Source organism: Zonotrichia leucophrys, chromosome Z, assembly GCF_028769735.1.
Source record: "Zonotrichia leucophrys gambelii isolate GWCS_2022_RI chromosome Z, RI_Zleu_2.0, whole genome shotgun sequence".
Taxonomy (NCBI): Eukaryota; Metazoa; Chordata; class Aves; order Passeriformes; family Passerellidae; genus Zonotrichia; species Zonotrichia leucophrys.
This window is the reverse complement of record NC_088200.1, coordinates 59,105,961-59,133,741: the sequence shown is the minus strand read 5'-3', so window position 1 is coordinate 59,133,741 and position 27,781 is coordinate 59,105,961. Positions and strand designations below refer to the sequence as shown.

The window sequence follows — 27,781 nt, the reverse complement described above, 5'->3', positions numbered from 1 at the left end:
AGTTACTCAGCTGTGGTGGTTCCTTGCCTTTCTTTATGGGTGTACCATCCTGCCTTGTGGCAAATGAGCAGCTTTCTTAATAAAGTTTATTTTGCTCTGAATTCATGTTCTAAAACTGTTTCACCTTAAAACTGTCTCCTGTGCTAAAATATGTAAATTGTTCTTGGGTTACTGTGTGTGTAATGTCAGTCTGTTGTGAGGGAGTTGAAAATCTGATTTCTTAAAGAGCGTGTTAGATAATTCTTCTTGTAACTTACCTGCTGAATTTTTCTCTCTGCCTTTGGCAGTCAGGCAGGCCCTTGACCAGACCAGGCTACAATCTGTCATGTCACTTTGCCTTCTCAAAGTCCTTGCAGTGAATACAAAATTAGGGCTGAGAGACCTAGCAAAGGGTGGTCCCAATTCCTCAGTCTTCCATCTTTCCCCTAGTCCTACATCTTCTTTCCCTGCTAGTCCTGAAATTGCTTGGGGAGATCCTCTGTGGAATCTATAGATGCAACCTGTCTATTGCTACTTGCCAGGGTTGGCTTCAGAAAAAGCTCTTACTCACTCCAGAAGGAGCTCACTGTGGTACATGATGGGCCAATGACAGGTGAATGAATGGGGTTCTGCTTTGTGCCACTAATGGTTGTGGCTTTGTGCCTGTGCCTCCTCGTTCTGAACAGTGACACTTAACAATTAAGAGGGGACTTGGTGTGCCCAGACGTTTCCTGGTGAAAGCAGGTCTTCTGAGGACACTGTCCTGTGCAGGCTGGTTATCAGTCACTACAGGGAAATTATAGATGTCAAGAGGTTTCTCAGCATCCTTTGATTTAAGAAAAGTGGACAAAAGTAGTTGACAGCTCTTGAAGAAACTGTATGCTGTTACTCCCTGTTCTGACACTTGCTCCATTTGTCTTTCAGATCCTGAAGTACTGACTCCACCAAAATTCAATAAAAATGTGCAGTGGAAGCTGCATCTTCTCCAGTAACTGGAAACCAAGGAATCTCTGTGGACTCTGAACTCTTAACTTTTCAAATAATTTCATTATATCTTTGCAAAAGGCATTGCTGTTCTGGTATTTCTGATACACTGTTCCTAGGGCTGTGGAAGTGAAGGGTCCCTCCACCTGGTGCAGCTGTGACTGCCACCCATATGGTGTCACACTTGTGGGCACAGCTCTCTATGGTGTCACACTTGTGGGCACAGCTCTCATGTGCACTGCAGAGGTGGCTTGTGAGGCTGGGGAGCAAAAGGATATGCAGCTCTGACAGCTCCTACCACTGTTCCCCCTTCTGGATGAAGCAATCCCACCAGTGTTGAATGGGTTATCTTCACTGCCATCCCTACCTCCCAGAGTTGATATCTGCTATGATCACAGGCCACATTTTAAGCACTTCAGCCTGCTTTAGAGAACTCGCCTGCAAGACTGTACCAATAGCAAATTCCTGCAGTTGCCAAACAAATTTTATGTCTTTTCTGCTGAAGCTGGGTGTTGCTGATACCAGATTTTCATTATTGCTTTGTTATATCAGTGTGAATCCTGCAGTGCCAACAGCCATTGTATTGAAACTGGGCCTGATCACACCAGGGTGGTCTTGGGCAGAGGAAAACATGAATAAAAACAGGACAGTGATGTTGGTGTTTCACTCTGCTGGGTAATACTACCCTAATTATCTGACATCAAAGAAGATAAAGTAATGGTGCCTTATGGCACTGACCGATCAGCAGCTGTATCCTGGTAACAGTGCAATAGTGCGCAGCATTATTGCAGAACTGTGTCATCTGGAAACTGATCTTGTACTGAGAATTAGGTTTTACCTCAGAATACTGTCATCTGATGCAAGAAGTAACAGCAGTAGTTCTGGGAGCAGAGGAAGGAGATGAAACTGGAAACCCTCTCAGTGGCGGCATCCCCTTCTTGGTTAATTTTGGCCTGGCATTTGTCGTGTTCAGGCCATTTCCATTGGGTTCTGCAGAAAAACACCTTACAAACAAGGTGCTTACTGTCTGTTGGAGTCGTTTAATGGCACAGCTGTGTTCTGGTTGCACAGCGTGAGCATGTGCAGTGCTGCAGGTAACTTCTCGTGTGGCAAGAACTCCATCAGATTGGAGTGGCCATTTAGTCTTGCACTGTCTGTATTGTGCTGGCTTGGGCCCGCTGGATGGAGGAGAGTGGTAAAAGTCTTTTTTCAGTGTGAAGCATTGGAGCACATCTCCAGTTTTTTTGAGTTGCCTGGCCTGTTCTGGGTTGTGTGGGGGTGACTTAAGCCTGTTGTCGAATACTGTGACTACACTGAAAAGAGATTCTCCAAGAGTAATGCCTTTTGAGATGGCAAAACACATGAAAGTCTTTACAGGGCAAGACTGTTTCACAGGACCTGGTCTTCAAAATGGTAGCAGAGCATAGTCCCTGGTGAATACAGAAGCCATCTACCAGATCTGAAGAGTCTGTGCTTCTCTGCAAAGCACTCTGGCCCTGCAACTGAAATGTGACACTGACACTAGTAATTCCTGACATTCCTGAATCTGATGCCAAGAAATGCTGAGGTCTTGCACAACTGAACCTATTGTTTAGAAAGAGAACACAAGAAAAGATAAAATTGCTCCTGGCTTACTGAGGATTTGTGCTTGTGCCTAAGAATGAGTATGATTTCTTTGGTTTTTTCATCATGGTGATGGTGAAAGTCAAGGACCCTTTTGTGTTAGGCATGCTTTCTTGTTCTCTCACCAAGGCAAAAATCTGCCATCCAAGTGAAGACCAGTCTTATACATCATTCTTCAAATTCTTACTGTCTTCCCCTACACCTTTCCCTCCTGAGTCCTGAGTGAACTTGGAATAAGGAGCAGTAGAGCTGGGAGCAGCACCTGGTGTGGGTGAGCCTCAAGGGGGAATATCCTTCTTACTACTTCTGCAGTTGCTGGCTCAGCAACAGCTAGGAGTCAGCTTTCCCTTGATTTCTGCTGCCATGTTCTTTTGCTTTCTTAGTGATGCCTGTAATCTTGAAATATACTCAGTTTTAGTTAGTGTCTTTACAGACACATTGAATTTACTCTTAGGAAATCTCTGGGGGCTCCTACAAACACAGTTACCAGGAATTGAAGTAAACCATTAATGCAGAAATATGGAGTTCACTTTAAAAATGTCTCAACCTCTGAGCAAATACGGCTGTATGGAAGCCTGTTTCTCTTGTTAGATATTTTCCACCTGTCTGCTGATTAGTTTCATTAAACACAGAAGGAACATAAATCCATCAAGTTCAGTAGGAAGTTTCATGAACAGATGCACAGTGTGGTTCATTGGAGCAATAGATGATAGTTCTTCCAGTGATAAACACACCTGCTAAATACAAGTATAGAGTGAATACAAGTGTTCCCAGGTATACTCTAATGAAGTCAGAATCACAGATCTTTCCAAAGAGGCAACTCTGCTGTGGGGGAGAGATGAGTAAGACCTTTGACTTTTCTTCAAGGTGGTTATGTTCTCATCCTCTGCCTTGGAGGCTTTCAAAGAATAAATTTATTCTTTTTGAGAGAAGCAGAGATGAGACTATAGTCTCATATTCTATCATCTGCAATTGTAAACTGAGAAGAGGGGGAGAGAACTTTCTTTGTAAATGAGTATTAAGAGTTACAAAGAGAGAACAAAGCCAGTGGCATTTTCATAAGGGTGGAATAGAACTCTTGTACCATCCGCTTTTCCAGTGGGATGGCTGCAGGGGCCGGGGTCATCTGCCCCTCCACCTGATAACCCGTCACCCCATCAGCCTACCATCAGCCCATGTTAATCCCTTCATATATCTCATGGCACATCTCATGGAAAGTCCTTTAACACATCTTTCTTGGCTTTAGGCCTCATTCCTGTAACAATATCACAGAAGATAATACAGTTCCATAAGAGATCTAATTACAGCCAGGTGTGGATGGGAGATGCTTTATCATCACTGGCTGATGAGTGTTAAGGTTATGCTGCTATTCTGCAGCTCTCTTCCAACAGAGATGTTATCTTGGTTGTTCACAGTCTCCTGTATGGACTTAGCAGCTGTAGAGGAAAGATTGGAGGAAGGCTGTGAGTACCTGCAAAGCCACACACAAAGTCACTTGTGACACTTTGTGGCCTTGAGGCTACCCCTATAGGTGGCTGCCCCTTCTTGGCTTCAGAGAGCTTGTGCCCACTGCTGCCATTCCTGCGGACCTTTTCCATACAGTGGTGACCTCACACAGTGCTGGACATGCAGCCATCTCTCACCCTGAGATCAGCCCAGTGGCAGTGGTTCTCCTGGTGATGCTGCTGATTTACAACATCATAGACAGGCTTGTCCCCCTGAATCGTGCTCCCCATTTGAGTGTGTGGCAACTGTGACTCAGCTGCACGCTGTTCCCAGACAGATGGATTGCAGGGGGTCATGCTTCACTCTGACCTGCTCTGAGAAGTTCTAAAACCATGACTCCCACCCAGATGTGATGGGCCATGGGCCAAAAGCAGCACATTTCACTGTGGAGAAGCATGGCTTCCCTTTCTGGCCTGGGTCTGCTATGAGGAAGACCACAGCTCTCCAGCATTCGCAACTGGCCTTGGTCCAAATTACTTCCCTTTGCAAAGCATTAGCACTTTACCTCTGGAGCAGCTGAAGCCCTAGTTTGTGACAAGAATGGATTCATAGACAGGCTGTGCTTTTGTCCTTGTTCCTTACTGTCTTAAGCTTTATTCTGTAATTTAAGGCATATTATTACTGATGTCAGCAATAGCTGAACTGTGGCTGGTGTTTTAAATTAGGCCATGGCCACCTGTTAAGCTTACTGTACCCCATTCTGGTGAAATATGAATGGTTTAAGAAAAGATTTTGCACAGTGAGTCATAGGAGAACAATAAATACTTTAAAGACCCAGAAAAGTGGGAAATGGCAGGTCTTGCAGAATAGTTTTGAAACAAGAGAACACAAACAGAAATTTGCAAGGTTCCATGTTTTACTGAAATTAACTAAATCAGCTAAAAAGCATCCTTTAGATGAACTTAGCTCATTATAATGTGAAAGCCATATCTCTAAAGCTTAGACTACCCACCTCCAACTGAAGAATCCTACCTACTGAACATACATAATAAATTCAAAACGCATTGTACCCTTATATTGAAGCAGGCAAAAGATTGTCCAATAGCTATTGAGTTTGCAGGTATTTAGACATCAGGTAAGTGCAGACTTAGATATTTTGAAAATATCTTAGCTACACTGCTTGGCTAGAACTGGGTGTGCTAGCTCTGTGGATTCACCAGCCAGCACCCATCTCTGCACAAGCATGAAATAAATGTGATCCTCTGTGTGGTTTGGCTTCTTACATACCAGGTTGAAAGAGCACATTTTTGGGACTAACTTTATGACAGAAACATCTTTATTATTTTCCAGCAACATGTACTTATTATTTACTCCATTTGAGTGGGTACAGCAACATGCTGCTGCATGGGGAAATGGAAGAAGAGAGGACACCCTCTCCTTAGAGAATGTGTTACTATTAGGAGCAGCATTTTGCTTGTGTAACAAAAGCTCTGTGCACTCTTTTACTGAAAGCCATTTCACCCAGAGAGCATCTTACTTAACTCAAAGTTGGGCTTAGGATGAAGCTGAACTGTACAAACCAGATCTGGACTCAAGAGATTTTTACTAGTACTGTCCTGCTGCTTCTGGAAGTTCACATCTTGACAACAATCAAATCATTAGAGGCTCACTAAAATCCTGATTGCAGAAACAGTACGGGATTAAACCACAGAATTTCTGTATCAACCTCAATGCATGCAGACAAGCAACTGCAAACCTTGATCGTTTTATTACTCTAGGAAGCAGTAAAGCTGGTCATTGTGTATTACAAATGTATTACATAAAAAATGTTTAAATACATCCTTGTACCCAAATGAGATTTTTGCTCCACTTAGAGCCTGAGCAGTGGCTGTCCCCAAGCTGAGGGGCAGTTCAGCAGCACTGAACAGTCAGGCCTTTCAGCGAAGTGGGGGTAATCAGCTGCTGCTCCTGCCTCTCCACTGACAGTACATTCTGTCAGCCACACCACTGCCTGCAACATTAACACACAGGAGGAACTTCAGTGGTAAGCAGAAAATGTCAAGAGAAAGACCTCTAGATCATTGTTTCTTTCCTTTCTCAGTAGAAACCTAGATCTGGGCTCAGTTCAGCTTCTGAATTAAAATAAATCCTTTCATCCAAACAAAGCACTTCTCCCAGACCTCAGTTCACTTACAGATTAGTGTGACTGTACAACAAAAAAGCTGCAACCAAAAAGCTTCCATTTCTGAAGTCACTTTATTTACATTTTCAGTAGGAAGGAAGAAGAGGGCTTGAGGTTTTGTTGAAGCTATTACTTATTAGTATGCTGCTGTTTCCAGGCCACTTTTCCCCACATTACAACATGTCACTCTAGTTAATAAACATACATTTCCATTAACATTTTGTTGTCTTTGTGTTGGCTTGAAATCTGAAGACAGATTGAAAGATTATTTTTTGCAAAATCATTTTGGCCAGTGTTTCCGAAGATGTTCCTTTAACTGTGGGATTGTGGATAGCTGTTGTTTACAGCGATGGCATCTGAGGGGGAGTTTGAGAAGTTCAGAGGTATGGTCTTTCACCATTACTTTTCCCTTGCTTCTTACCACCTCTATCACATCTGGGGAAAAAAATAAAAAAGACCATAGGTATTGAGACCACATAGCATCATGAAACACATGACACTGCAAATCTCTGTGCATTGTTTTGCATGCACAATATGTCATTGCTGCATTCCAATTTAAACCAGCCACAAAATTTGTTGAATTTTACTCAGTGCTACTCCCCAATATCTTAAATTAAATAAAATCTTTCACTTACTGCAATAATATGTATGACTTGCACATTTGTTTGGAAGAAAAGCCCAAAGCCAGAATGTGCAAGTATGTTATGAAATACTTTGTCTAATTACCTTGAGAGTTTAAGAAGTAGTCTGTAGTAAAAGAATTCCAGTGCTTTTTGGTTTTCAGGGCTGGAGAATCAAAATCCTGGCTGATTACATGCAAATGTAGCTGACTGAAAAAAAATATAACGTAGATATGAGAGAAGATGGTTAATGCTCAAAGTTGTTTTGCAGTTGTATCAGTTGCAAACATGATTCACAAGGGTGCCAGCCTTGTGGGTCAGTCCTGACCCTGTGACAGAAGAAACACAGTCAGTTCTGGAAGCACTGTCTCTTGCCAAGCATGTCACTTATAAAGAGTCAGGGTCACTAGTCTGCATATTCCATTGGTCCTCACTGCAGTCTATATTCCTGCTAGTTTCCAAAAAGGCAGAGACAGTAGTGTTAGCAAACCACAGGTTTATTAAAGATTTAATAATAAACCAAAGTTTTATTATTTGTAGAGTAATTGAATGGGACTTGATCAGTGTTCAAAAGCTTCATTCAAGAACTGGAGAACAACTGACTGCAGTATCAACAGAGACCTGGACACTCTAAGGTCGGGACTTACACACAAGACTCAAATCCTTGCTCCCAGCCTTAACAGGTCTAGGAGTCAGTCTCTAATCCCTGCTGGTGCCCTGGGAGCGGGATGCCCTAGCAATGGCAGCAGTGCTTCTGTCACTGGGGCTGGACCACAGGCATCCCACAGCCCCAGGCACCAGCTTCTCCTAGAGAAGCCCAACAGGCATTTCCCCCGTGCCTCAGGATCTACACAGCAGCGTGGGGCAAAGGACTGCACACCAAGCTGTCTCATGTGTGGAGGAGGACTGCCTGTTCTTTAGCAATGCCAAATGTCCTCATGGATTTAGCCCCAGATCTGTGTAACTGGAACAACAGCCACATGACTCCTCTAGGTCTTACCTCATACTGGGGATAGCATGGTAACCCAGTCGGAACTCCAGGCTCTCTCGGGCAGGGCACTGTTCAATCATTTTTTGCCCAACGGCATGCATATGTTCCAGAAGTGCAAGGTGGTCCCTGGTGACTGACTTCAGGCTTGAAATAGGGTCCCATGGTAAGATAAGCCAGTGGTAACGTGCTTTGGGATATTTATCCTTGATGACTACAATCTTTTCATCTTTGTAAACCTTGCGAAAAAATGAAATAACTAGATTACTTTACAATTGAAAGTTAAACAAATTATTCCTATAAGCACTATATTTAGTGGAGAGATGCTATCCAGTGAAAACTTTTGCTGGAATTAAGCTTCTCCAGGATAAGTACCCTCTTCCATAACACATACCAGGGAGCTATGGAGAGATGCTCCAGCATCCTTTTTCATATACTTTATTATAAAAGGGGCAAAAGCTCTCTAATCTTACTTTCCAGTATGTTAACCATAACTACAGCGGTATATGAACTTTAGAAAATCACCTGGACTGAGATATCAGTGAGGCCTAAGGAACTCTACTTCCATCAGGCTATGCTCAAACTCTGCAGTCACAAACAAAACCACAGTGCTCAATACTGAATATGTTGGAACGTACTAGGTTGCAAATTTCCAGAGTGAAGCACAAATGTCAGATGTGCTAACAGCAGTGTGCAACAGACCTCCACCAGCATTACAAAGACAAAAATATTCAAGTCTGGGCTATTTCAGTTCATCCTACCCAGTGTACTGCTTTGTAAGATCACTCACAAGAAGAACAGAATCCTGTCTATCATGTCCTACTTCCTGTTTTCATTTTGTTTTACGTTCTACAACAATTCAGTGCAGCTGAGGAAGAGAAATGGTTGGGAAGTTTGTGGACAACAGGGGAGAGAACCCAGCAATAAAAAACCATCAGGCTGTGATGCAGAAACTGTGTATTGTGTCTCTGGTCTCTTAGCAGGGCACCAGCTGATGAGAGATGGATGATGTCTTTGTCACCTTTGTTAATTAAGTCTTGGATGTTTATATACAGATCAGTCTTACTCTACAGGAAAGAAGATTAGAGTTCTATTGGCACACAAATCATAGGACTGATTCTTTCAGCAGCAAGATATTTTATACACACATACTACTGTCTGCTCCTGCTGCCAACAGGAACAGGATCACATTCAAGTCTTTTCACGTTCAAGAAAAAAGAAATATGGCCGTTTAATATTTGATTAAAAAGAAAAGATAGGAGTTCTATTGTTTGTGTATTCAGATTGAAACTACAACTAATAAAGCTAACCTTCACTCATAAACAGGTACTTGTGTCTAACATTAAAAGAACAGTTTTAAAACCTGCTTACATTTTGGGTCAAGAAAGCCTGGTTTTGGTAAGTATACAGAATTCTCCTTCAGGGGTAAAAATAAGGTTTCATGTTTAAAAATTATGGAAGAAGAATGTACTCTATAGGGGCTTTATCATCCCCTATATATAGACTCATTTGAAAGTGCTGGCAACTCTAGGACAATGGGCATCCAGTTCTCCTGTAAATCTATGCAGTTCAACACTGCACACTTGTATGAGAAGAAAAATCAATCCAGAAACAGGAGCCTTCTGTTTAGTTATCAGCTAAGCAAGGAACTGGGTCACAGGTCTGGCACAAAAGGTTACAGTGAATGGGTGACATCAGACTGGTGACCTGTCACTGGTGGGGTTCCACAGGGCTCCATCTCAGCCCTGTGCTCTTCAACAGCTTTATAAATTACCTGGACACAGGAATGGAAAGAACAGAAAGCAAGTTTGCCAACAACACTAAGTGGGAGGAACTGTCAACTCCCTTGAAGGCAGGAAAGCCCTTCAGAGAGACCTGGACAAATTGAGGGCTGGGCAGAAGTTTAACAAGGTAACGTGCTGGACTCTGCACCTTGGACAGGGCAACTCTGGACACAGAGAGAGACTGGGGAGCAAGAGACTGGAGTGCAGCTCCATGGAATGGAAGCTGGGGGTCCTGGTTCATGTCAAGTTGAATGTGAGTCAGCTGTGCCCTGGCAGGCAGGAGGGCCATCCATGTCCTGGGGTGCATCAGGCACAGCATCACAGCCAGGCAAGGGAGGGATTGTCCTGCTCTGCTCTGCACTGAGACAGCCTCACCTCCAGTGCTGGGGGCAGTTCTGAGTGACACAGTAGAAGACATAAAGCCCTTAGAAAATGTCCAAAGCAGGGCTCAGAAGATGGTGAAGGGCCTTGAAAGGAAGCCATATGAGGAGGGGCTGAGGTCACTTTGTCTGTCCAGCCTGGAGGGAACTGAGGGGAGAACTCATTGCAGCTACAACTTCCTTGTGAGGGGACAAGAAGCAGCAGGCACTGACCTCTTCACTCTCATGAACAGTGACAGGACTTGACGAAATGGCCTGAAGCTGAGTCAGGGGAGGTTTAGGCTGGATATCAGGGAAAGGTTCTTCACCCAGAGGATGGCTGGGCTCTGGAACAGGCTCCCCAGGGAACCTGTCATGACACCAGGTCCGTCAGAGCTCAAGAAGAGCTTTCAGGTACATGATGTGATTTCTGGGAATGTCCTGTGAAGGCTAAGAGTTGGATTCAATGATCCTGATGGGTCCCTTCCAACTCAACATACACTATGACTCTAAATTATCCTCAGCCTAACAGTGATCGTCACCTGAAGGGGCCCAGTGAGGCAAGAGGTCAGATCATGTCAGCTGACATAAAGGCGTGAAAGTTAAGAACTTGCTGGAAACAAGGAAACAACACAGCACTGACTGCTGCAGAATGGGAACTCCTGTGGCTTGCTCAGCTTCAAATGATAACACTTAGTTGGTTTCCCTGAGGAAACAAAGAAACTGCACAGCTCTCTGCTCTCCCATCAATGTTTTTGAAATCTGTTGGCCAAATCTCACAGTGCTGAGAGCTCAAAGAAATTAACACAATGAGAATCTGCGAAATCAGTACAGTAGGGACTTCCAAGTTAATGTTACTACAGGGAGAGATGCAAGTACATTTCAGCCCTCATGCAGGACTCCACTGATTAACCAGACTGTTAAAGCAAACTGCAGAAGGAAGAAAGAAAGCTCATTTAGCTTTATGAGACAAGATCTACTGTAAAGTACAAGTATACAGCTCTCACCTGCATTTTTGGATCTTGCATGGAGCTCTTTAGACCCTGACTCCAGTGTCCTAAATGTTCCTATAGCACAGAATGGGAAAAATAAATTGTAAGACAATTAAGCGTTCAATTATATACTTCAAAGGATTCAGTAAAGAATATTCATTTGTACACAGCAGTACAATAACAGCTGAATGAGAGTTAAATTATTTCCCTTCTATAAAATGCGAACATACCTGCTCCAACTGCCCCTAAAAAGCTACTTTTGAAAACTTTTAACAAGATACTGTGAAGATGGAAAGTTCAATCTTCCAAACATTGGAAATTCAACAGCAGGGAGCTATAAATGTGTTTAAATTGAACAATTTGCCTGCATGTGTCATGGCACAAGGTCCTCTGCTTCAGGGATCACAAGAACCAAAGAAAGAACAAAGATGTCCATTAACTGTCCTATCCCATACTGCTCTGCACAGAAAAAAAGTAGTTGCAGTGTGTGGCCTTATCCTTAGATGTATTGATTTTTTTTATGTTGTTCAGTGGCTTGCAGAGAAGACAATAAAGGCATGGGGAGATCAAGCCTTTGATCAACACAAACTATTTCTTAACTTTGCTACTGAACACCTAATAGAAGGTGTGTCTTGAGTGCACCTTTTTCAAAACAAATGTTTTAACTATTCAGAGCAGTAATGATATTCATCATATTCTTACAAAGAAAGACGTTCAAACATTATTATAGTGCTGGCAGGGCTATAGTGTGAGTTGTCATCTCCCTGCTCATTCTACCACAAATCTGGCCCTAACATAACCAGCCCAAGTCCACAAATTAAATAAGTGGTTAACTCACAGCAACCTGAGAATAAAATTTTGTCTTAAGGGGTTTTATTGCTGTGCCTTCTCCTTCAGCACTGCACTAGTTCCAAATGCATTAAGGTCTTTTATTTTGTCCATGTCACAGGGCTAAAAACTCCCTTTCAAAGATTATGGCTGCTAACATTCACTAATGTAAACATGGTTCTGCCATATGGAATGAACAAAGCAGGAGGAGAAAAAAAGCTTCATGCAATTATAAACAAACAAATTTTAAAAAGAAAATGCTCAGGTTGTTCTGTTCTCTGTGCACTTGCTTTTAGATAACCACTCAAGAGCCAGGACAGTGTCCTTGGGTGACTGCAGCTAAATAGAGCTCACGTGGACTGTTCTTCTAGCAGAAACTGCAGCTGAAACCAGAGATTAAATCCTCATTTGCTCATTCTCACACATACCTAACTCTCAGATCAGGTTAGCATGGGTCCCAAGTAACTTTCCCAGGGTGTGGGTGATGTCAGGAGCACATAACACCTCTCATGCTCTGTATACTTTGAGGATTTGTGCTCACCCAAGATGCCTCTCACCAGCAGAATCCACAAAAGCAAAAGACCATGTCTCCTCATGGAGGAGACAACCCCAGGAGAAACAGCACAAGTACTAATACCAGCACACTCACCTTTTTGCTCGAAGTTCCTTCATGTGTAGTTACACTGGTATTGCTAAGCTTAGGATTTATAGAACTGCCTTGTGTATCCACCACTTCCAGCTTCATTGTTTTTCTGGGCACAAGCTCAGTATCATCATTCTCACAGGAGCCTTCATTTGACATCTTGTCTGTTTCTGGAACAGCTTTCCCAGACTCTTCAGCAAATTGCACCGTGTAGGGGTAAAGGTTATTTACAATATGCAGAACTTGGCCTGGCTTCATTTTCACCACTTCACCCTTGCCAATATTCACAAGATCAACACTAGTTGGGTTTACCCCTATCTTTGGTAGACAGAAAAAGGAAAAAATAGTAAAAAATTATGTTGTGAGTGGAATTGCCAACTTCTGTTCCGGTCTCCTGGAATACCATTATCCTGGAAAGCAAATGCATTTTGTATTCACCACCCACCCTGCCCACATCAACCCGCTTCAGCAGACCAGGCAGTGCAGCACTGGGGACATCTGCCTCTGTCCCAGTCTTGCAGTCACGCCTGTCAGCACACACCCTTAGGGCCTGTGTCACAGGGAGCCTGGTCTGCAGCAGTTACACAGTAACAGAACCACTTGTGCTGCACTTTCCACACAAATTAACAACCTATTAAACAACTAGCAACAGCAGCCATTATTTCTGAGGAGTAACAGTAGTTTTAGCAAATTATTTTAGTGCAATGGTGTTGTGATGTAGGCAACCTACAGTGATTGCTTGATAGGTGGATTTTGCATCATCATATGGGTGACCCTACAAAAATTAGGAGTCTTCAGCAAAATGTTAATATTTATGCACAAAAGGGGCGTTAGAAAATCAGCTCCCTCCTGCGACTGATGAATTCAGTCAGAGAAACTTTTCGTTTGCTTTGTCACTGCCATACCTGCACGCTTCACAAGATGGTACTACACCTCTCACTTGGTATTCACTGCAATGAAGCACACACCTGATTCCAGCCAGGATCTCTTTAGTCTACAGCTCTGCAGTTTCACTCAGGTCAAGGATGCTTCCCATGAGTGAATAAATTATCAAACAACTGATCACTAGAACCTTGTGCCACACACCTGTCATCTGGGGAGCAACTCCTCAACAGGCAGAGAAAACATGCTAGCACCCACCACCAGAAAGCATCCTCAGTTTTGAGATTCCAGTAACACAATATTCAAATCATGACTAGGGTTGATTTCTGAGAGAAACTGTCATAGATATCTCCGCCAGATTCACCAGATACCCCCAGGTGCCTGTGCCTAGTGGGCTGTGGAGTCATTTTGAGAGAAGGCATGACCCCTCGGCAGGTACAACATGTTGTGGTACTGTCTGCACAGGCTGATGCTGTGGGCACACACACACACACACACACACAAACAAACACAGCACCAGAGACCTTTCCCTTCATAGTATCTCAGAGATACTGGGTCTGGTACGCATGAGGGAGTAGGCCTACCTCCATCCATCTGGTAAAAGGGGCATTCCAGCAGTGGTATCTCTCATCCCATCTCTTCCCATAAGTAACCACATCTCCAGCTCTATGAGCTCACCCATTCTACAACTGGGGACTCCCATTAACACAAGAAGTTCAATCTTAAACAAAGGGCTGCCTCAGCTTATGAAGTTTAAGGCTCAGGAGAAAGATAAACAAGTTTAGTAGAAGAAGTCCAAAGTCTCTCAAATGCAGCACCCAACAGAACTGACTGAGGATTCACAACAGCATTCCCTGATGCTGCAAGTCTGGCGGTCTTAGACTGGAATGTATCTGGAAGGAATAGTGCAGCCTTTCATGGAGGTGCACAAAGCAGAAAGTTCACTTCTGAGGGTCACTTGCTCTAACCTCCCTTGGTGATAAGAAAGCTTCAGGTCCCTCAGACCCAGTGATCATTATCATCACTTGGAGCATTTGTGGAGCTAAGTACAACTGTCCCAGTAAGTGCCAGAAACACTGCAGATCCATACATAAAAACATACCTGTTTAACTGTGACATACCCCTTGTTACAGTCTGCTTTTAACTGAACTGGAAAAGAAAGAACAAAGTGTCACAAAACCATGCAAATAAAAAGAACTCTGCTGAACCACCCAGTGCAGGAAACACTCCTATTTTTGAAGAGCTGTTTCTTTCTGGAGCTGATCTTTGTGAATGTGTGCCAAGAATACTTCTGCCTCATCTCTTCTTTCCAGGAACACAGGTAAAACAGAGCCAACCCACACACTAAGCCAAGGGTAGAATTACTTCAGAACAAAGCTGGACTCTGTTGATGTCTTATACGTATTCTTGACATTCTTACCAGCCCTCTGGGACAAAAAAAAAAGACACAGAGCAAGACTGTGTCCAGAGGCACAGAAGATAAAACAAGGAAGATGTGCAGCATTGTATAGGTAATAGGCATTTTCATATATTCTCCAACATCACATTATTTTATGTATAAAATGACAAGTCATGCTAAAAATCAATTGGTGGAATACTATGGAGAAGAAGTGCTGCTCACGAATAGGGATGCAGGCAGTGAAACACAACTTTTGGCCTGGGAACTCACATTAAGATTCAAAGCTTTAGTTTACAGAGGTGGATGTCCTGTCACTGGCTGTCTCTGATTTTTTAGGCCCCAGAGATCTCTGTAAGTGCTTATTAAAAAGGATTGATGAGTTCAAGAACCAGGCAACACTGCAGACCACATAGAGGAGCGAGGCAAGCTCAGCTGCTCTGCACATGGAAAGCAGGATTTGAGCGAAATCACCTTACCTTGCTGCCGTGAACACTTCTTATCCGTTATCCCAGTCTCTGGGCCACGCCCAACCACCACAGCTTCCAAGTGTGGCAGTTTCACTCGCTGAGCACATTTCTCTTTGCCCACAAGCCAGCACACACGCATCACTGAGCTACAGAGCAAAATAAACAGTGTGTTACTTCCCGAGGGCCACCTTCCTGTGGAACAGGGTCCATGAATTCTGGTGCCAGCCCAACCATTAGCTGAACCAATTCTGCTAACTTGGGTTCAAGTTTCTGAAATTCAAAGCAAAGCATGTCACCAGCACTTGCATAATCTATGAGCAGGTTGCTGGTGAAAGGCCAATCCTGTTTTCCTTCCTACACTACTGTATATTCTCACATCCGTGAACCATATACAGGAAAAATCAATTGGATTTAATGGGACTCCTCCGTCTGACAGAAGAGCCTAGCCACAAAAAAGCTCAATTTGTTTCCCACTGGATCAGAGTTCACCTGAGAAATTAACCACCAAAACAAGAGAGAGCAGCAGAAGACAAGAGATGAGAGAGAGTCGGGGCAGCTTCCATCCAGCAACACTCAGCACACGGACCATGCCATGAAATCTTCAAGTTTACATCAATTTGACCCTGGACAGCAAAGATCCCTCACCCTGCCCGGCGCTCAGCCCTTTTCCACCCAGCTCTGCGGTGGAGAGCTCATGACCGTGGAAAGCCAGGCTCCGTCCCGGTGTAACACCGGCACTGTCACACACCCATCCCACGGCACACCCATCCCACGGCACACCCATCCCACACCCATCCCCACGGCAAAACACCATCCCCACACCCAACCCACGGCACACCCATCCCCGTGGGCCCCGTTCCCATGGCAACGCCGGGACGGACCCCTCCCCCTTACCGCACGGGTGACGTTCGCGCCGCCGCCGCCCCGCAGCCAATCAGATACTGCAGCGTATCACCCACGTGACCAGGTAAAGGCTCCCGCCACGGCGTGTGGCCCAGCGCAGGCGCACTGGGCCCGCGGAACCGGGGGTGGGCAGTGGGTCCTGGCAAAGGCGCAGCAGAGTGAAGCGGCCCGGACCGCCGGCTGGCCTGTGCGGCGCGGAGGCAGGCCCGCGTCGGGTGACGGGGGGAAAGGCGCGAAGCAGTGCCGGGAAGGCAGCGGCGCCCCGTATCCGGTGCAGCTCGGTGCCTCCGAGGGCGGGAGCGGCCCAGCGCGCAGGCGCAGGGCGAGTCAGACGCTGGGCAGGGACGCCACAGCCCCCGCGGGGCGGGGTCAGCGCTCAATGCGGGTGGCGGAGGCGCGCGCTGATTGGCCAAGCGCCTTCCCCTCCCCATCAGCCATTGGTGGGCCACTCGCCCGGGCCCGGCGCGCGGCGGGGCAGGACTTCCGGGGCGGGGCCGGCTGTTAAGCGGCGGGGCTGCGGGACCGGCCCGAAGTTTCCAGAAGAGTCGGGATCGGAGCAGCGCCGAGTGGCATCTGCGTCCGCCGCCCCGGGGGCCTCCTGCCGCTGCCACCGCCGCTATGGTGAAGGAGACGACCTACTACGATGTGCTGGGCGTTAAGCCCAACGCGTCCGCCGAGGAGCTGAAGAAGGCCTACCGCAAGCTCGCGCTCAAGTACCACCCGGACAAGAACCCCAATGAGGGCGAGAAGGTCGGCGGGACGGGCCGGGAGGGGACGGGGGCGGGCGGGAGTCCCGCCGGGGGTGCCGCAGGTGCCTGAGTGCCGGTGACTGTCCTTTCCGCAGTTCAAGCAGATCTCGCAAGCTTACGAAGTGCTGTCGGACTCGAAGAAGAGGGAGCTGTATGACAAAGGAGGCGAGCAAGCTATCAAGGAGGGCGGCTCTGGCGGCGGCTTCGGGTCACCCATGGACATATTCGATATGTTCTTCGGCGGCGGGGGAAGGATGCAGAGGGAGAGGCGAGGTAATGTGTCGGCGGGGTATCAGATTCTTTGAAGAGAATGTCATAGATGTGGGAATTTAAACAGAGTTTAATTGAAGTTACAGGGTTAATCTGAAAATTGGAGAAAACTGTTTTCCCTTAACGCCTGAAACCCCAAGGGAGGGCGTTTGGTTGGTGCAAGTGGTAGTTTGGTCTCCTGTGCATTGTCCTCTGTTAATCGCTAACCAGGCGCGTTCGGAGTACCTTTAGCTGAGTGTAAGCCCAGCTGCTGGTAGACAAAATAGGAAATGGAAAGGTAAAGTATCTTAAAATGGTTTGTTAACTAACCTAGTGTAAGTGTAGCGTGTAAAAACAACTACCTTGACATCAAGATCCAGTTCAGTCTGTGAAACTTTTCTTTGTTCTGCACTGTGCATTGGTATTATGTTGAAGGTGCAGTAAAATGCTACTCAGAAGTTAAGATCCAGTTTAATCACGCTGGGAAGAACTTTAAACTTGTTAAGAGCAGTGCTGACCCCATCACCTCTTAGTGCAGATCTGGTGAGAAAGGGAAGAAAAATTGTTTTGTATCCAAGTGTTAAGAGTCTGTAACAACCGTGTAACAACTCTGTAACAACTAAGCCTACAGCAGCTGAAGTGCTAAGGAGTTCCGGAAGGTAAAATGTAGTTGGTCATTTCTGGTTCCAGAAGGTCACGTGGTGAGAGGAGGACGGTGCCGAAGTGGAGATTTCAAACAGAGTCTCTCACTTGTTTGTAGGAGATCTGTTTGGTGACTTTGTTGAAACCAGGGTCCTGCATTATAAAACTTACACATTTGAGGTTCTGTATGTTCTGTTGTTTTCACTGTTAGTACTTTTCCAGAAGGTCTCCTCTGACTTTGCCAGAGTCAGTCATAACAACTGTTCCCTAATATGACAGCAGCTGAGAAGGGGCTTTTGACTAATATGAGCAAAACAAGACAAAGCTCTATTGAAACAAGATGCTAAAGCCCAGAGACTTGGCTTATCATGGCTTGACAGGGAGATGTGAAGACCAAGCTTCTAAACTTGAATAAATATTTGTTCTTTTACAGGCAAAAATGTGGTCCACCAGTTGTCAGTAAGTTTGGAAGATATGTACAATGGTGCAATGAGAAAACTTGCACTGCAGAAAAATGTCATCTGTGACAAGTGTGAAGGTAATGTTGAAACTGAAACTAAAGAGAATATGTTTCTAAAGCTTTTGGGGTTTTTTTCTGGTAGCATATAACTACCTATCTCCAATTTTTGTTCTCAGGTCGTGGTGGTAAGAAAGGTGCAGTAGAATGCTGCCCTAATTGCAGGGGAACAGGCATGCAGATCAGAATTCACCAGATTGGGCCAGGAATGGTGCAGCAGATCCAGTCTGTGTGTATGGAGTGCCAGGGGCATGGGGAGCGTATCAGCCCTAAGGACCGGTGTAAGAGCTGCAATGGCAGAAAAATTGTTCGGGAGAAGAAGATCCTGGAAGTTCACATTGACAAAGGTGAGGTGTCTTACTGAGGTGAAGTATTGAACTTGAATGTGCTGACTGAATTTGCTGCACTAAAACAGAAGCCTTAGCAAATACCTGGTGTCAATTTGGTAAGTAACAGTGCTGAATGCATAGCAAAATTGCTTATTGTTGTCTTACAAAAAGTAGAGTTGTTCTAGGGAAGATCAACTATCTCTGTGTTCACTTCTTAAGCCTGGCACATAACTAAGAGTAAATTCTGAAACTTGCATTATTGTAAGCAGTGAATTATTTTTCAGGTCCCTCTAAGGCCCGTTTGTGATCAGGTAGTCTGATCAATTTTCACTGTCTGCAGCAAAACCCTGCAGACTCCGATCACTTCTGCTGTGTTTCAGTGTGAAGGGGAACCAGGTCTGCTATAGTGATAGGGTGCAGAGACAGTGCTAAGCCTCTCATGCTTAGAACTCTGTTGGCTACACACCCCTGACAGTGCTGCCCAGCGCAGGTACTGCTTCCTTTCCTGTCAAAATGCAGCTCGATACACAGACCCTCAGTGTGATGGGTGAAGGTAATGGTATTGAGTGACAAATCCATTTCTGCTGAGGGGGCTGCCCAGAGGCTGGTGGGAGAAGCCTGTGGAGTAGTGCAGCTTGTAGGACAGAGCAAGCTGACAAGTACATGACTTTTACAGACTCGCTCGTGGTTGTGACCTGCAGCTGTTACATGTGTGAAGTGTAAGCAGAGCTTATGCAATGCCTGAATTTGTAGGCCAAATCCTACAGTAGTAGTAAATATGAGGACTAGAAGGGATATATATTACTGATATTTTGAACATATGAGGATGTTTTTCTAGAAGGAAGGGAAAAGAGACTCATATAGCATTAGAGAGCTAGTATGTTTGTTCAGTAGACTTATTGTGTGGGTGAAACAAGTTTCTTACAGGAGATTTTCAGTCCATGGGGAATGCTTTTTTTACTTGGCAGGCACTGAGATGATGCTTCATAAGGAGATGTGCCACATATTTATGAAACTGAAGAACCTGACTAGTCAATTGCTCTTGAAATAGAGTTTGTACACAGTATTTCTGATTTCTTCTTTGTGTTTGTGTGTATAATGAAAACTGTCTTGATATTGTCCTTCAGGACTTTATGTTGGTGGCTCTTTTGGCAGTACAGTTAAACCTGATGGTCCTGAGACTGAATTCAGGTTAGCAGTGCTAAGATCTGTTGAACAAGTGAGTGGATTAAAAGAAAAAATAAAAACGAATCCTTCAAGGGAAGATCCTGATGTTCTTGCTTAAAGATATCTTGATACCAGCTCATGCCTCTAAAAGTGTTTGTTGTTGGTGCTTTTATATTAAAAATAAGAAAAATGTTTTTGTTTTGTGCAATAGGAATGAAGGATGGTCAGAAAATAACATTCCATGGTGAAGGGGACCAAGAGCCAGGTCTGGAGCCCGGGGATATTATTATTGTCTTGGATCAGAAAGACCACTCTGTATTTACAAGGTAAAGACACTTGAATTTTCTTATGTTATCTCCTGTCAAGTTTTTCCACGTGCTTCCTTGGTTACCACTCATCTTGTAGGTACTGGAGTGTCAGGAGATAGGATCACATGACTGTCACTCAGCCATGAGTTTGTCTGGGTGGTCAGAGGAGCGCTGAGGTGAGTTCTGGTGCAGCTAGTCTGGCCACTTGTGTTCTAATAGCATGAGGTAATCTCCTGTGAGCTTTGGCAGCAGAAGGGACTAGAAGGCAAACAAAAGGAGTTACAGTTAAGAGTTTACAAATCTTTAATTTTAAGAACTCATTGGAATACTGAGATTTATAGTAGTTTTGAATATTTGTGACTGTTTCCTTGCTTTCGATTATTTAGCTCAGAAAATTGTCATTTAATGTATTCCACTGTTGTCCACATGGCCTCAAGACACAGAAAACTTGGAGTGTGTGCATATGTGTTTGTGGATCTTATTTAGGACAGATTTACTCAGTATAGCGTGCACCCTTGTGATCAAACATGGTTTGCCCCACTTCATTTCCTGCCCAAGTGCTATGGGCAGCATAATTGGTCTTGTCTGGCTTTTATTGTGAAAGCAAAAGTGACTCAAGCAGCGCTGACCACATCTCAACTATTTCATGCTCCCAGGCAATACTGCTGGGTGTTGCATACCTCTCTCTGTAGTTTTACTGTTTATGGAATTAGTCTGTTAAGTATATTTTGGTTAAAAGCACCGTTGATGAGCTTGCAGAACTGTGTTGCATTTGTTTTCTCACTGCTGCTGCTCAGAGCAGTTACAGAGGAAGTGGTGGGTTTAGAGAAAGCACTTATCACTGACCTTGTGCTTGTAAATAGGAACAGTGAGCCAAAGGTTCTTGGGAAACCTGCAGCTGGTGTACCTCACTATCATGTATGGTGCTGAGCTCTTGAAGCTGGTGCCAGAATTCTGTGCCAAGGAACACTGAGCTCACAGGTTAAGAATCACTTCTGCTTTGGATGAGCTTACTCAGCTGATTTTTCTTAACTTCCAGTGAAACCAGACACTGATTCAGATATGCCAAACTGTTCTCATGGTTTCCTGGGACCTGAAGTCAAAATGCTGCTATATTATTTTTGTCTATCCTTCTGCCCAATGCTTTCAGTTCTAGTGTCCTTCAATAACCCTTGATATTACTGGTCTTGTGGGGTTATGCTGAGGTCATGCTCTCGCACAAGTGGGATGTTCCTCCTCTCCTGTCAGAGTCTAAAATTAGCTTTACGTTCAAGTCTTCTGTTAGAGATGTTTTAAAAACAGGGTGAGTGCTCTATATTCTTTGAATAAGATGAAGGATTTTGTAGCCTTTGAACATGTAGACAATTACTAGTAGTGTCATACTGAAGTCAGAACACAGTTAAAGTAATTAACACTATCTATTCCAGATACTTCTTGGTACTTGTGTCAAAGGTACTTGTATCATTATCCAAAGTGGCCAGCACCTGTTCAGACTTACCCTGGTAATAAACCTTGAAGGTGTCACAGATCACCATAGTGCAAGCTAGTGCAATTAAGACTGTATTTATCTACACAAAGAAAGGAATTAATTGTCCCAGTTTCAGTATTTATGAGGCTGAGAAATTTTTTTTTTTAATTGGGAATGAGCAGTGAAGTGAAACTGGATGCCAGTGGGCCTTACTGTATTATTTCTTCTCAATAAACACTTGTAACACTTTAGATAGCTTGACATAATCGTAATGGCTCTCAGAGTGAGCATCATTCTAGTAATTGAGGAGCTACATTAATATTTGGTATGCTTTGTTTAGATGCCTGGGTTTCTGTTATAATTACAGCTTATTGTAATTTCTAGATTTTAAATACTGAAGTTGGGCATGATCCTTGTACTATTTCTCTCTCACTGTGACTGTTGTTGATTGGTTCTGCCTTAGACGAGATGAAGATCTACTTCTGTCTATGGATATTCAACTGGTTGAAGCACTATGTGGCTTTCAAAAGCCCATCACAACTCTGGATAACAGAACTATTATTATTACCTCCCATCCTGGTAAGAGTTGGTTTGCTTTCTGTTGGAAATTCTAGCATACAGTGAATGTAAGCTGGAAATCTAAAGGAACAGAAGCACCCCATCTTGATGTAAATGGGATGTGTGCTGGTGTCAAATTCTTTGCCCTAGTCTTTGCAGTACAAATCTTAAAATAAAAAAGGATTTTTGCATAGCAGTCAGCAGTAACTTTCTCTTTGCGTGACATAGTAACAGACCCTACCTCATGGACATACTTGCATCCTGAGGATATCTCATGAGAATTGAAGGCCGTGGGTCTCTGAAAACCACTTTTTCAGCCTTGGAAGCGATGGAGCACTTAATAAATTTGTAAGTATGCTTCCTTTGGGAAGCATAACAAGGTTTACAGGAATGTAATGTAGACATCAATCTTTCCTGCTGATATGTTACCAGGCAGTAAGTTCCTGTTAAGACTACTACATGTTGCTGCCTAACCACAATGTAGAAAGCTACATAAATATTGAAGGGAATTATAACTAAAGCTGCTTCTGTTGCTTGCATGGCTCCCTTCCTTTTTTGGTAATTTTTTGTTTATTTTTTTTAGGCCAGGTTGTTGAGCATGGGGCTATTAAGTGTGTGTTGAATGAAGGTATGCCAATCTATCGCAGACCGTATGAAAAAGGACGTCTGATCATAGAATTCAGGGTAAGTGAATCAACTCACTTCCACAGCATTTCAGGACCGAACATCCATCCAAAATTCAACCAGTAAGCACTACCTCAGTCAAGAAGAGATACCAATAATCAGATATCCTGTTTTGGTATTTGTTCTTTACAATGATGGGGACATGGAACCCATCAGATTTATAGTTCAGAACAGAGAAAACTTCCGGAACACTGTGCCCTCAAAATACATTAGGTACCAGAGGAGTTTCTTCAGCAACCTTGTGAATTTCTATTTGCTTGACATGTTGTTTAGTTTCTATTGCCCTGTAGGAAGGATGCATGAGTAACTTCAACTTCTGCACTGGAGCAGAAGAGTAGGTTGGAAAATGCTGATTTTCCTGTCTGGGGAGAAGCTAATACTGGGAGCTGCAGCTGTAAGGCCTGTCTGCTACAGCTTAGAATATATTGAACCATATCTCTAATGTTGATGTTTTGTTTATATATATATATTTGAATATGTAGTTGTGTATGCTATTATAAATATGTAGTAATATGTGCTACTGTATTACATTTCTGCTTTGCTTTTGTGGTTGATTCTAGAGGGCAGCCTGAGGCAGAAGAATAAAGGTGTTGATTGAGTGGCCAGAGTTAGAAGCTAACTTCATGTAGGCATTAAAAACCAGCTTAGTGATGCTGATATTAAGCTCTGAATTCAAGTAACCTAGGATGACAGACCTGACTTTGACAGATATTTAACCTGTAGGTCTCTTTGACCTAATGAAAAAACAGTTCAGATAGACTTGAGTAACCTTAGCTCTTGATTTCAGGTGATCTTCCCAGAGAGTGGCTTCCTCTCCTCAGATAAGCTGTCCTTACTCGAAAAACTGCTACCTACAAGGCAGGAGATAGAAGAAACTGAGGAAATGGAACAGGTGGAATTAGTGGACTTCGATCCGTCTCAAAAGCGAAAACACCATTATAATGGAGAAGTGTATGAAGATGATGAGCATCAGCCTAGAGGTGGTGTTCAGTGCCAGACATCATAAATGGGCCAGTGAATAACTTGTGATGCTTGTTTTGTATGCAGTAGTGGATGAGTGAAGGACTACAAGCAGTTTACCCTCACCTGCTATTTGTTGTTCTATCCAGCCATAGTCATTTCTAAAAGCAAAAAGAAATAAACTAAGTAATTAAACTGACTTTGCGATTTGTATAAAGCTCCAGGATACAAGCTGAAATGAAGTTGACTGCACTTCACCCCTGCCTCTTGCTCCAGACTCCCTTACCTGCTTGTCTTTTATTCCAAACCTTGTAATTGCTGTATGTGTGCAATTGCCCAGGCTTAAACTAAGATTCTGTGGTGTGCTTTTTAGAAATTCTAGATCTTATACTCCGTGAATAAAGTATGCACAAGTACTTATAATCCATGGTAAGATGTAGTAAAGTTTTGTACAATTAGGATAATAATGTTTGGGCTTTTACTAGTGTTTGTTAAACAGGGCCTGGCTGTAATGCACCCACATGGTAGATGAGGCTAACACAGATGTGATCAATCTTCGCAGGCCCATTAATGTCATGAGAGCCCCAAGCTTTCCACGCTATTGCACATGAGGTCAGATAGTCCTTTCCTGTGCCAGCACTGGTCCTGACCCCAGAGCTAGGTATGGAGCTTCCTTTGTTTCATCAGTGACTCCCATTTGACTGCTGTCCTGCGCCACACTGCCTGTGGAGCCAGAGCTTGCTTGGAACTGCCTTGGCTACTGTGCATTAGTAAAATCCTCTAGCTGTTGTCAGCATGCAGGTGACTCGGAACGTCAGACTGCTGCTAGGTGAAGCTCGATTTCCACCCTGATTACTGAAATCAGATACCCTTGGTGTGTTGTGGAGAGCAGCACCAGTCCTCTTAGTGGGTATATGTGATCCTGCAGAGGAAAGAAGGCTAGTGAATGCAACCAACCACTGCATCTAGGATGTTCTGCAATGAATGTATTGTGTGCATTATTTCAAGCTGACTCTTGAATTTCTGTATGAATGTTCTAATTATTGTAGATGAAGTGTTTCCGATATAATTACAAAATTGTTCATTGCCTCTTTTCTTAGACCAGATGTTGGTTCAAAAACACCACCCCCTTCTTTTTAGACAGCTATTCACAGAAAAATCTTTAAAACCTTCTTTCAGAAAATATGCTGAGAGGACACGTCCAGATTTAACCTCTAGTGTGGTAGTTTAGTCTTACTCAACCATCTGGCTTGGGACAGAGCTTGTGCTTCTCTGCTTTGAAGCAAAAGTGTCACAAGGAGAACTCATCTGAGTAGCTGCTGCGTGGCAGTACATGTATTGTAACCTGAATATCTGGAAGCTCTTAGACAGAACATCTCTAGCTTATCTAAGCATTCCAAGTTTCATTGTATAAAGACAGCTAGTATACAGTGGATTTTGTACCTCAAATGTGGTCCCTTTCAGGTACCTACAGAACTGTGATCTTTCACCTGCATGTTTCACCCACTTTTCTGTTTTCTTTCTCAACAGAAATAAAATCCTGTAGGCCAAGTGGTTTTCCAAATTCTACTTGAGTGAGCTCATCAGTGCGATGAAAAATGTGACCTGCAGGTGCCTGTGCTCTATCAGTAGGATGGTTTGAATCAAGCGGAGAAACAAAGTAATCTTCTGGCTAGGGCTGAATCCTGCACAGCTGGCTTGAGACTTAAACAGCAGTAAAATAAGCTACTTTTTTTCAGCTCAGTAAGCACCCTTGGTTTTGTTTTTTTTTTTTTCCTTAACCACTAGATCAAAACAGTAAGGACAAACAACACCCATTCATAGCCTTTGTCTTGACAGTGGGACCTGATATTGCGTCAGATGACTGTGTATTATATTTCAAAAAAACTCATTCCATAAACTAACTTTCTCAGGAGCACTGCGTTTCCTTTTGCCACACTCACCCTCATTGGCATGCAGTTGAGGTGACATTCTGGACTTACTCTGAAGGCCATGACATGACAATTGTGCTTGGTGGTTGGTGGCCACGCTGCCGATCGGCCGGGTTCCAGGAGGAGGGTGGCTGACCAGGAGCTGCCTCTAAAGGCTTTAGCAGAGCAGTCCAGGGAAGGATGCTGTGCCAGGAGGGGGGGCAGCAGGAACACCACCAGATTAGTATTGTTTTGAAATGAATTGGTTACAGATACAAAATCTGTGCCCCAAACTAAGGATACAGTAGCACAAAATAGCTGTTTCTGCAACTGCCAGTATAGTAACCTGACCTATTGTAATCTGAGTTTGCAATTACTTCCAGTGTTTCAACACCACCTAATTCATGTGATCAAGCTTATATTTTAGTTTATTACAATTATTCTTTTCACTGTGCACCAGTGAAAAGTATTTAGGACTTCATATTTTCCCCATAAAACAAAGTTCCACTATTGCACAGGCTGGCTGTGAAAGAACCTACTCTCACTTTTGCTTTGCTTTCAGAGTCCTTAGGCTACAGGTCCTCTCCTTCCCATAGTTTTGAATACCTGCTAGCCAGGAAGAGTGGAAAAGGTTGGTTCAGCCCAGGGGTGTAAACTCAATCATCCCAAATCTGTTTTGAATTTGCAGTGTGATGCAAGGTCAAGGAACTTGCCCTATGTTTTTTCATTAGCAGCTTCACCTGGGAAGACGTGTTTGTGACTGATTTCTGCTCAGAGCATAGGAAAGCACACTAAGAAAAGAGGTTTGATTTAAGCCACTCTTTTTGAAAACAGCACATAAACAAATGCCAGGCTTAACTGTTTTCTTAGGGAGTAAATGAGAACAATTACAGTGCCCAAAGAATGGGACTTCAACTACCCTGTTAACTGCTGTCAGGAAAACAAAGTAATTATAATTAATAATAAAACTAAAAGTAGATCCACATCTCAGGTAAGTGCTAAGTGCTTTAGGTCTCTGCCATAATGGTGGGCATTCCTGAGCCAAAGCCAGTGTGTCTACTGAGACAGCCCCTGAGAAGTCTGATGCTTCTGTGCAGACAGAACTGGTGAGGCAGGTGTCAGTACGGGTGGTTTCCATGGATACTCCAGGTACTTCTGAAGAAAAGGCTGGTACCTGTACTAAGTGTGCACAGGTGGATGACCAGCTGCAGCAGGTGGCTGAATGACAAGAGACAATCAGTTAGCTGTTCAGTATATAGAGGGGCTGAAGCGGAGATAGGTAGGTGGATTCAGAGCCACTGTGGATACCAATGAGCCTGAGGCACCCTGCACCCTGGGGACCCACAAAAGCAGGCCTCCAATTCCATCTCCTGTTGTGGTGTGTGTGTTAAGTTTATTGTATTACTCCCCCATTTTATGTAATGTTTCCTCCTGTTTAATGTAAATGGTTCTGCCCTACCCCAGTTTAGCCCTACCAGTTATGTTATTCCCATGGCAACTCCCGCCATTTGGGTTGTCAGTTCTTTTGGTTATATAATTTCTCCTCCCTCTCCTCCCCTTATATGTATATTGGTTCCTCCTCCCTGGGCCCAGTCAATCACCCCCCACTCGTCCCAGCTTTCCAGAATCTTCTCTCTGGGGGTTGTGGTTGGCCGAGGTCCCAGGGCCCCTCCTTTACTTTGTATCTATTGGTTTCCCCCTTTATGTCAGTTATGTTAAGTTCATCCTTTCACCTTTCCCTATTGGTTCCCTGTAAATCCCTCCCATATACACCCCCTTCCTTTAAAACCTCACTTCTCCCTCCCCTCGGGGCCATTCCCTGGTTGGTGCTCCTTGGTTGGTTTCTCCGGTTCATCAATAAACCGACTTCACCCCCAGAGAGTGTGCGGCTCCTTCTCTCGTCCCATCGGCAGCGAGTTCCGTCCGCGAGCCAGCTCAGCCCGAGGCCTACAGACACCGAGGGGGGCTGGCAGTTTATGCAGCTGGGTGTCGGCCTCTACCTTCTGCTAGCCGGACGTTGACCTTATTGGCCACATACACCTCGCCGCAATCTCCAGCCTTCAACTTGCAGACCAAAAATACAAATCTGATGCTTTAAAGGCTTTAGATGTCCATGAGCAAGACCAACAAAGAGAACCTCACCAGCAGTGCATTGTGATTA

The 27,781-nt window shown here is 44.1% G+C and overlaps 3 protein-coding genes across 5 annotated transcripts in view; 2 read left to right on the top strand and 1 right to left on the bottom strand.

Moving 5' to 3' along the window:
- Nucleotides 1-5,316, top strand: part of ELP1 (elongator acetyltransferase complex subunit 1) — a 35,330-nt gene extending 30,014 nt beyond the window's left edge. Inside the window, exon 36 of the mRNA XM_064736729.1 lies at nt 904-5,316. Coding sequence (XP_064592799.1) covers nt 904-971 — 68 coding nt within the window. The 3' untranslated portion in view covers nt 972-5,316. The remainder of the gene's footprint in view (nt 1-903) is intronic.
- Nucleotides 5,317-6,269: 953 nt separating this feature from the next.
- APTX (aprataxin) lies at nt 6,270-16,454 on the bottom strand. Of its 3 annotated transcripts, none has more exons than XM_064736739.1 (8): nt 16,071-16,454; nt 15,186-15,322; nt 14,413-14,459; nt 12,435-12,746; nt 10,973-11,032; nt 7,835-8,061; nt 6,941-7,044; nt 6,270-6,649 (listed from the first exon to the last, which is right to left on the bottom strand). In XM_064736739.1, exons 2-8 carry the CDS (start codon nt 15,313-15,315, stop codon nt 6,495-6,497), a joined length of 1,035 nt encoding a protein of 344 aa, XP_064592809.1. In that variant the 5' UTR covers nt 15,316-15,322; nt 16,071-16,454; the 3' UTR covers nt 6,270-6,494. The 3 variants fall into 3 exon arrangements, with proteins under 3 accessions (XP_064592809.1, XP_064592811.1, XP_064592810.1); XM_064736741.1 differs by lacking the exon at nt 16,071-16,454 and adding an exon at nt 16,015-16,034; XM_064736740.1 differs by lacking the exon at nt 16,071-16,454 and adding an exon at nt 15,822-16,005.
- Nucleotides 16,404-24,133, top strand: DNAJA1 (DnaJ heat shock protein family (Hsp40) member A1). Its single transcript, XM_064736738.1, has 8 exons — nt 16,404-16,829; nt 16,924-17,101; nt 18,153-18,257; nt 18,356-18,583; nt 19,944-20,058; nt 21,972-22,087; nt 22,650-22,750; nt 23,538-24,133. Exons 1-8 carry the CDS (start codon nt 16,698-16,700, stop codon nt 23,754-23,756), a joined length of 1,194 nt encoding a protein of 397 aa, XP_064592808.1. The 5' UTR covers nt 16,404-16,697; the 3' UTR covers nt 23,757-24,133.
- Nucleotides 24,134-27,781: the final 3,648 nt, after the last annotated feature.

What these genes read in the sequence shown, in the direction of transcription:
- APTX (XM_064736739.1), bottom strand. Translation starts at nt 15,315, where the DNA reads ATGCGTGTGTGCTGGCTTGTGGGCAAAGAGAAATGTGCTCAGCGAGTG. An exon ending in GGTATGTCACAGTTAAACAG is followed by an intron (nt 12,747 to 14,412) that starts GTATGTTTTTAT and finishes TGTCTACCAAAG; the next exon opens with ATAGGGGTAAACCCAACTAG. An exon ending in TGCAAGATCCAAAAATGCAG is followed by an intron (nt 8,062 to 10,972) that starts GTGAGAGCTGTA and finishes TTTTTTCGCAAG; the next exon opens with GTTTACAAAGATGAAAAGAT.
- DNAJA1 (XM_064736738.1), top strand. Translation starts at nt 16,698, where the DNA reads ATGGTGAAGGAGACGACCTACTACGATGTGCTGGGCGTTAAGCCCAAC. An exon ending in CATCTGTGACAAGTGTGAAG is followed by an intron (nt 18,258 to 18,355) that starts GTAATGTTGAAA and finishes TTTTGTTCTCAG; the next exon opens with GTCGTGGTGGTAAGAAAGGT. An exon ending in GGAAGTTCACATTGACAAAG is followed by an intron (nt 18,584 to 19,943) that starts GTGAGGTGTCTT and finishes TTTGTGCAATAG; the next exon opens with GAATGAAGGATGGTCAGAAA.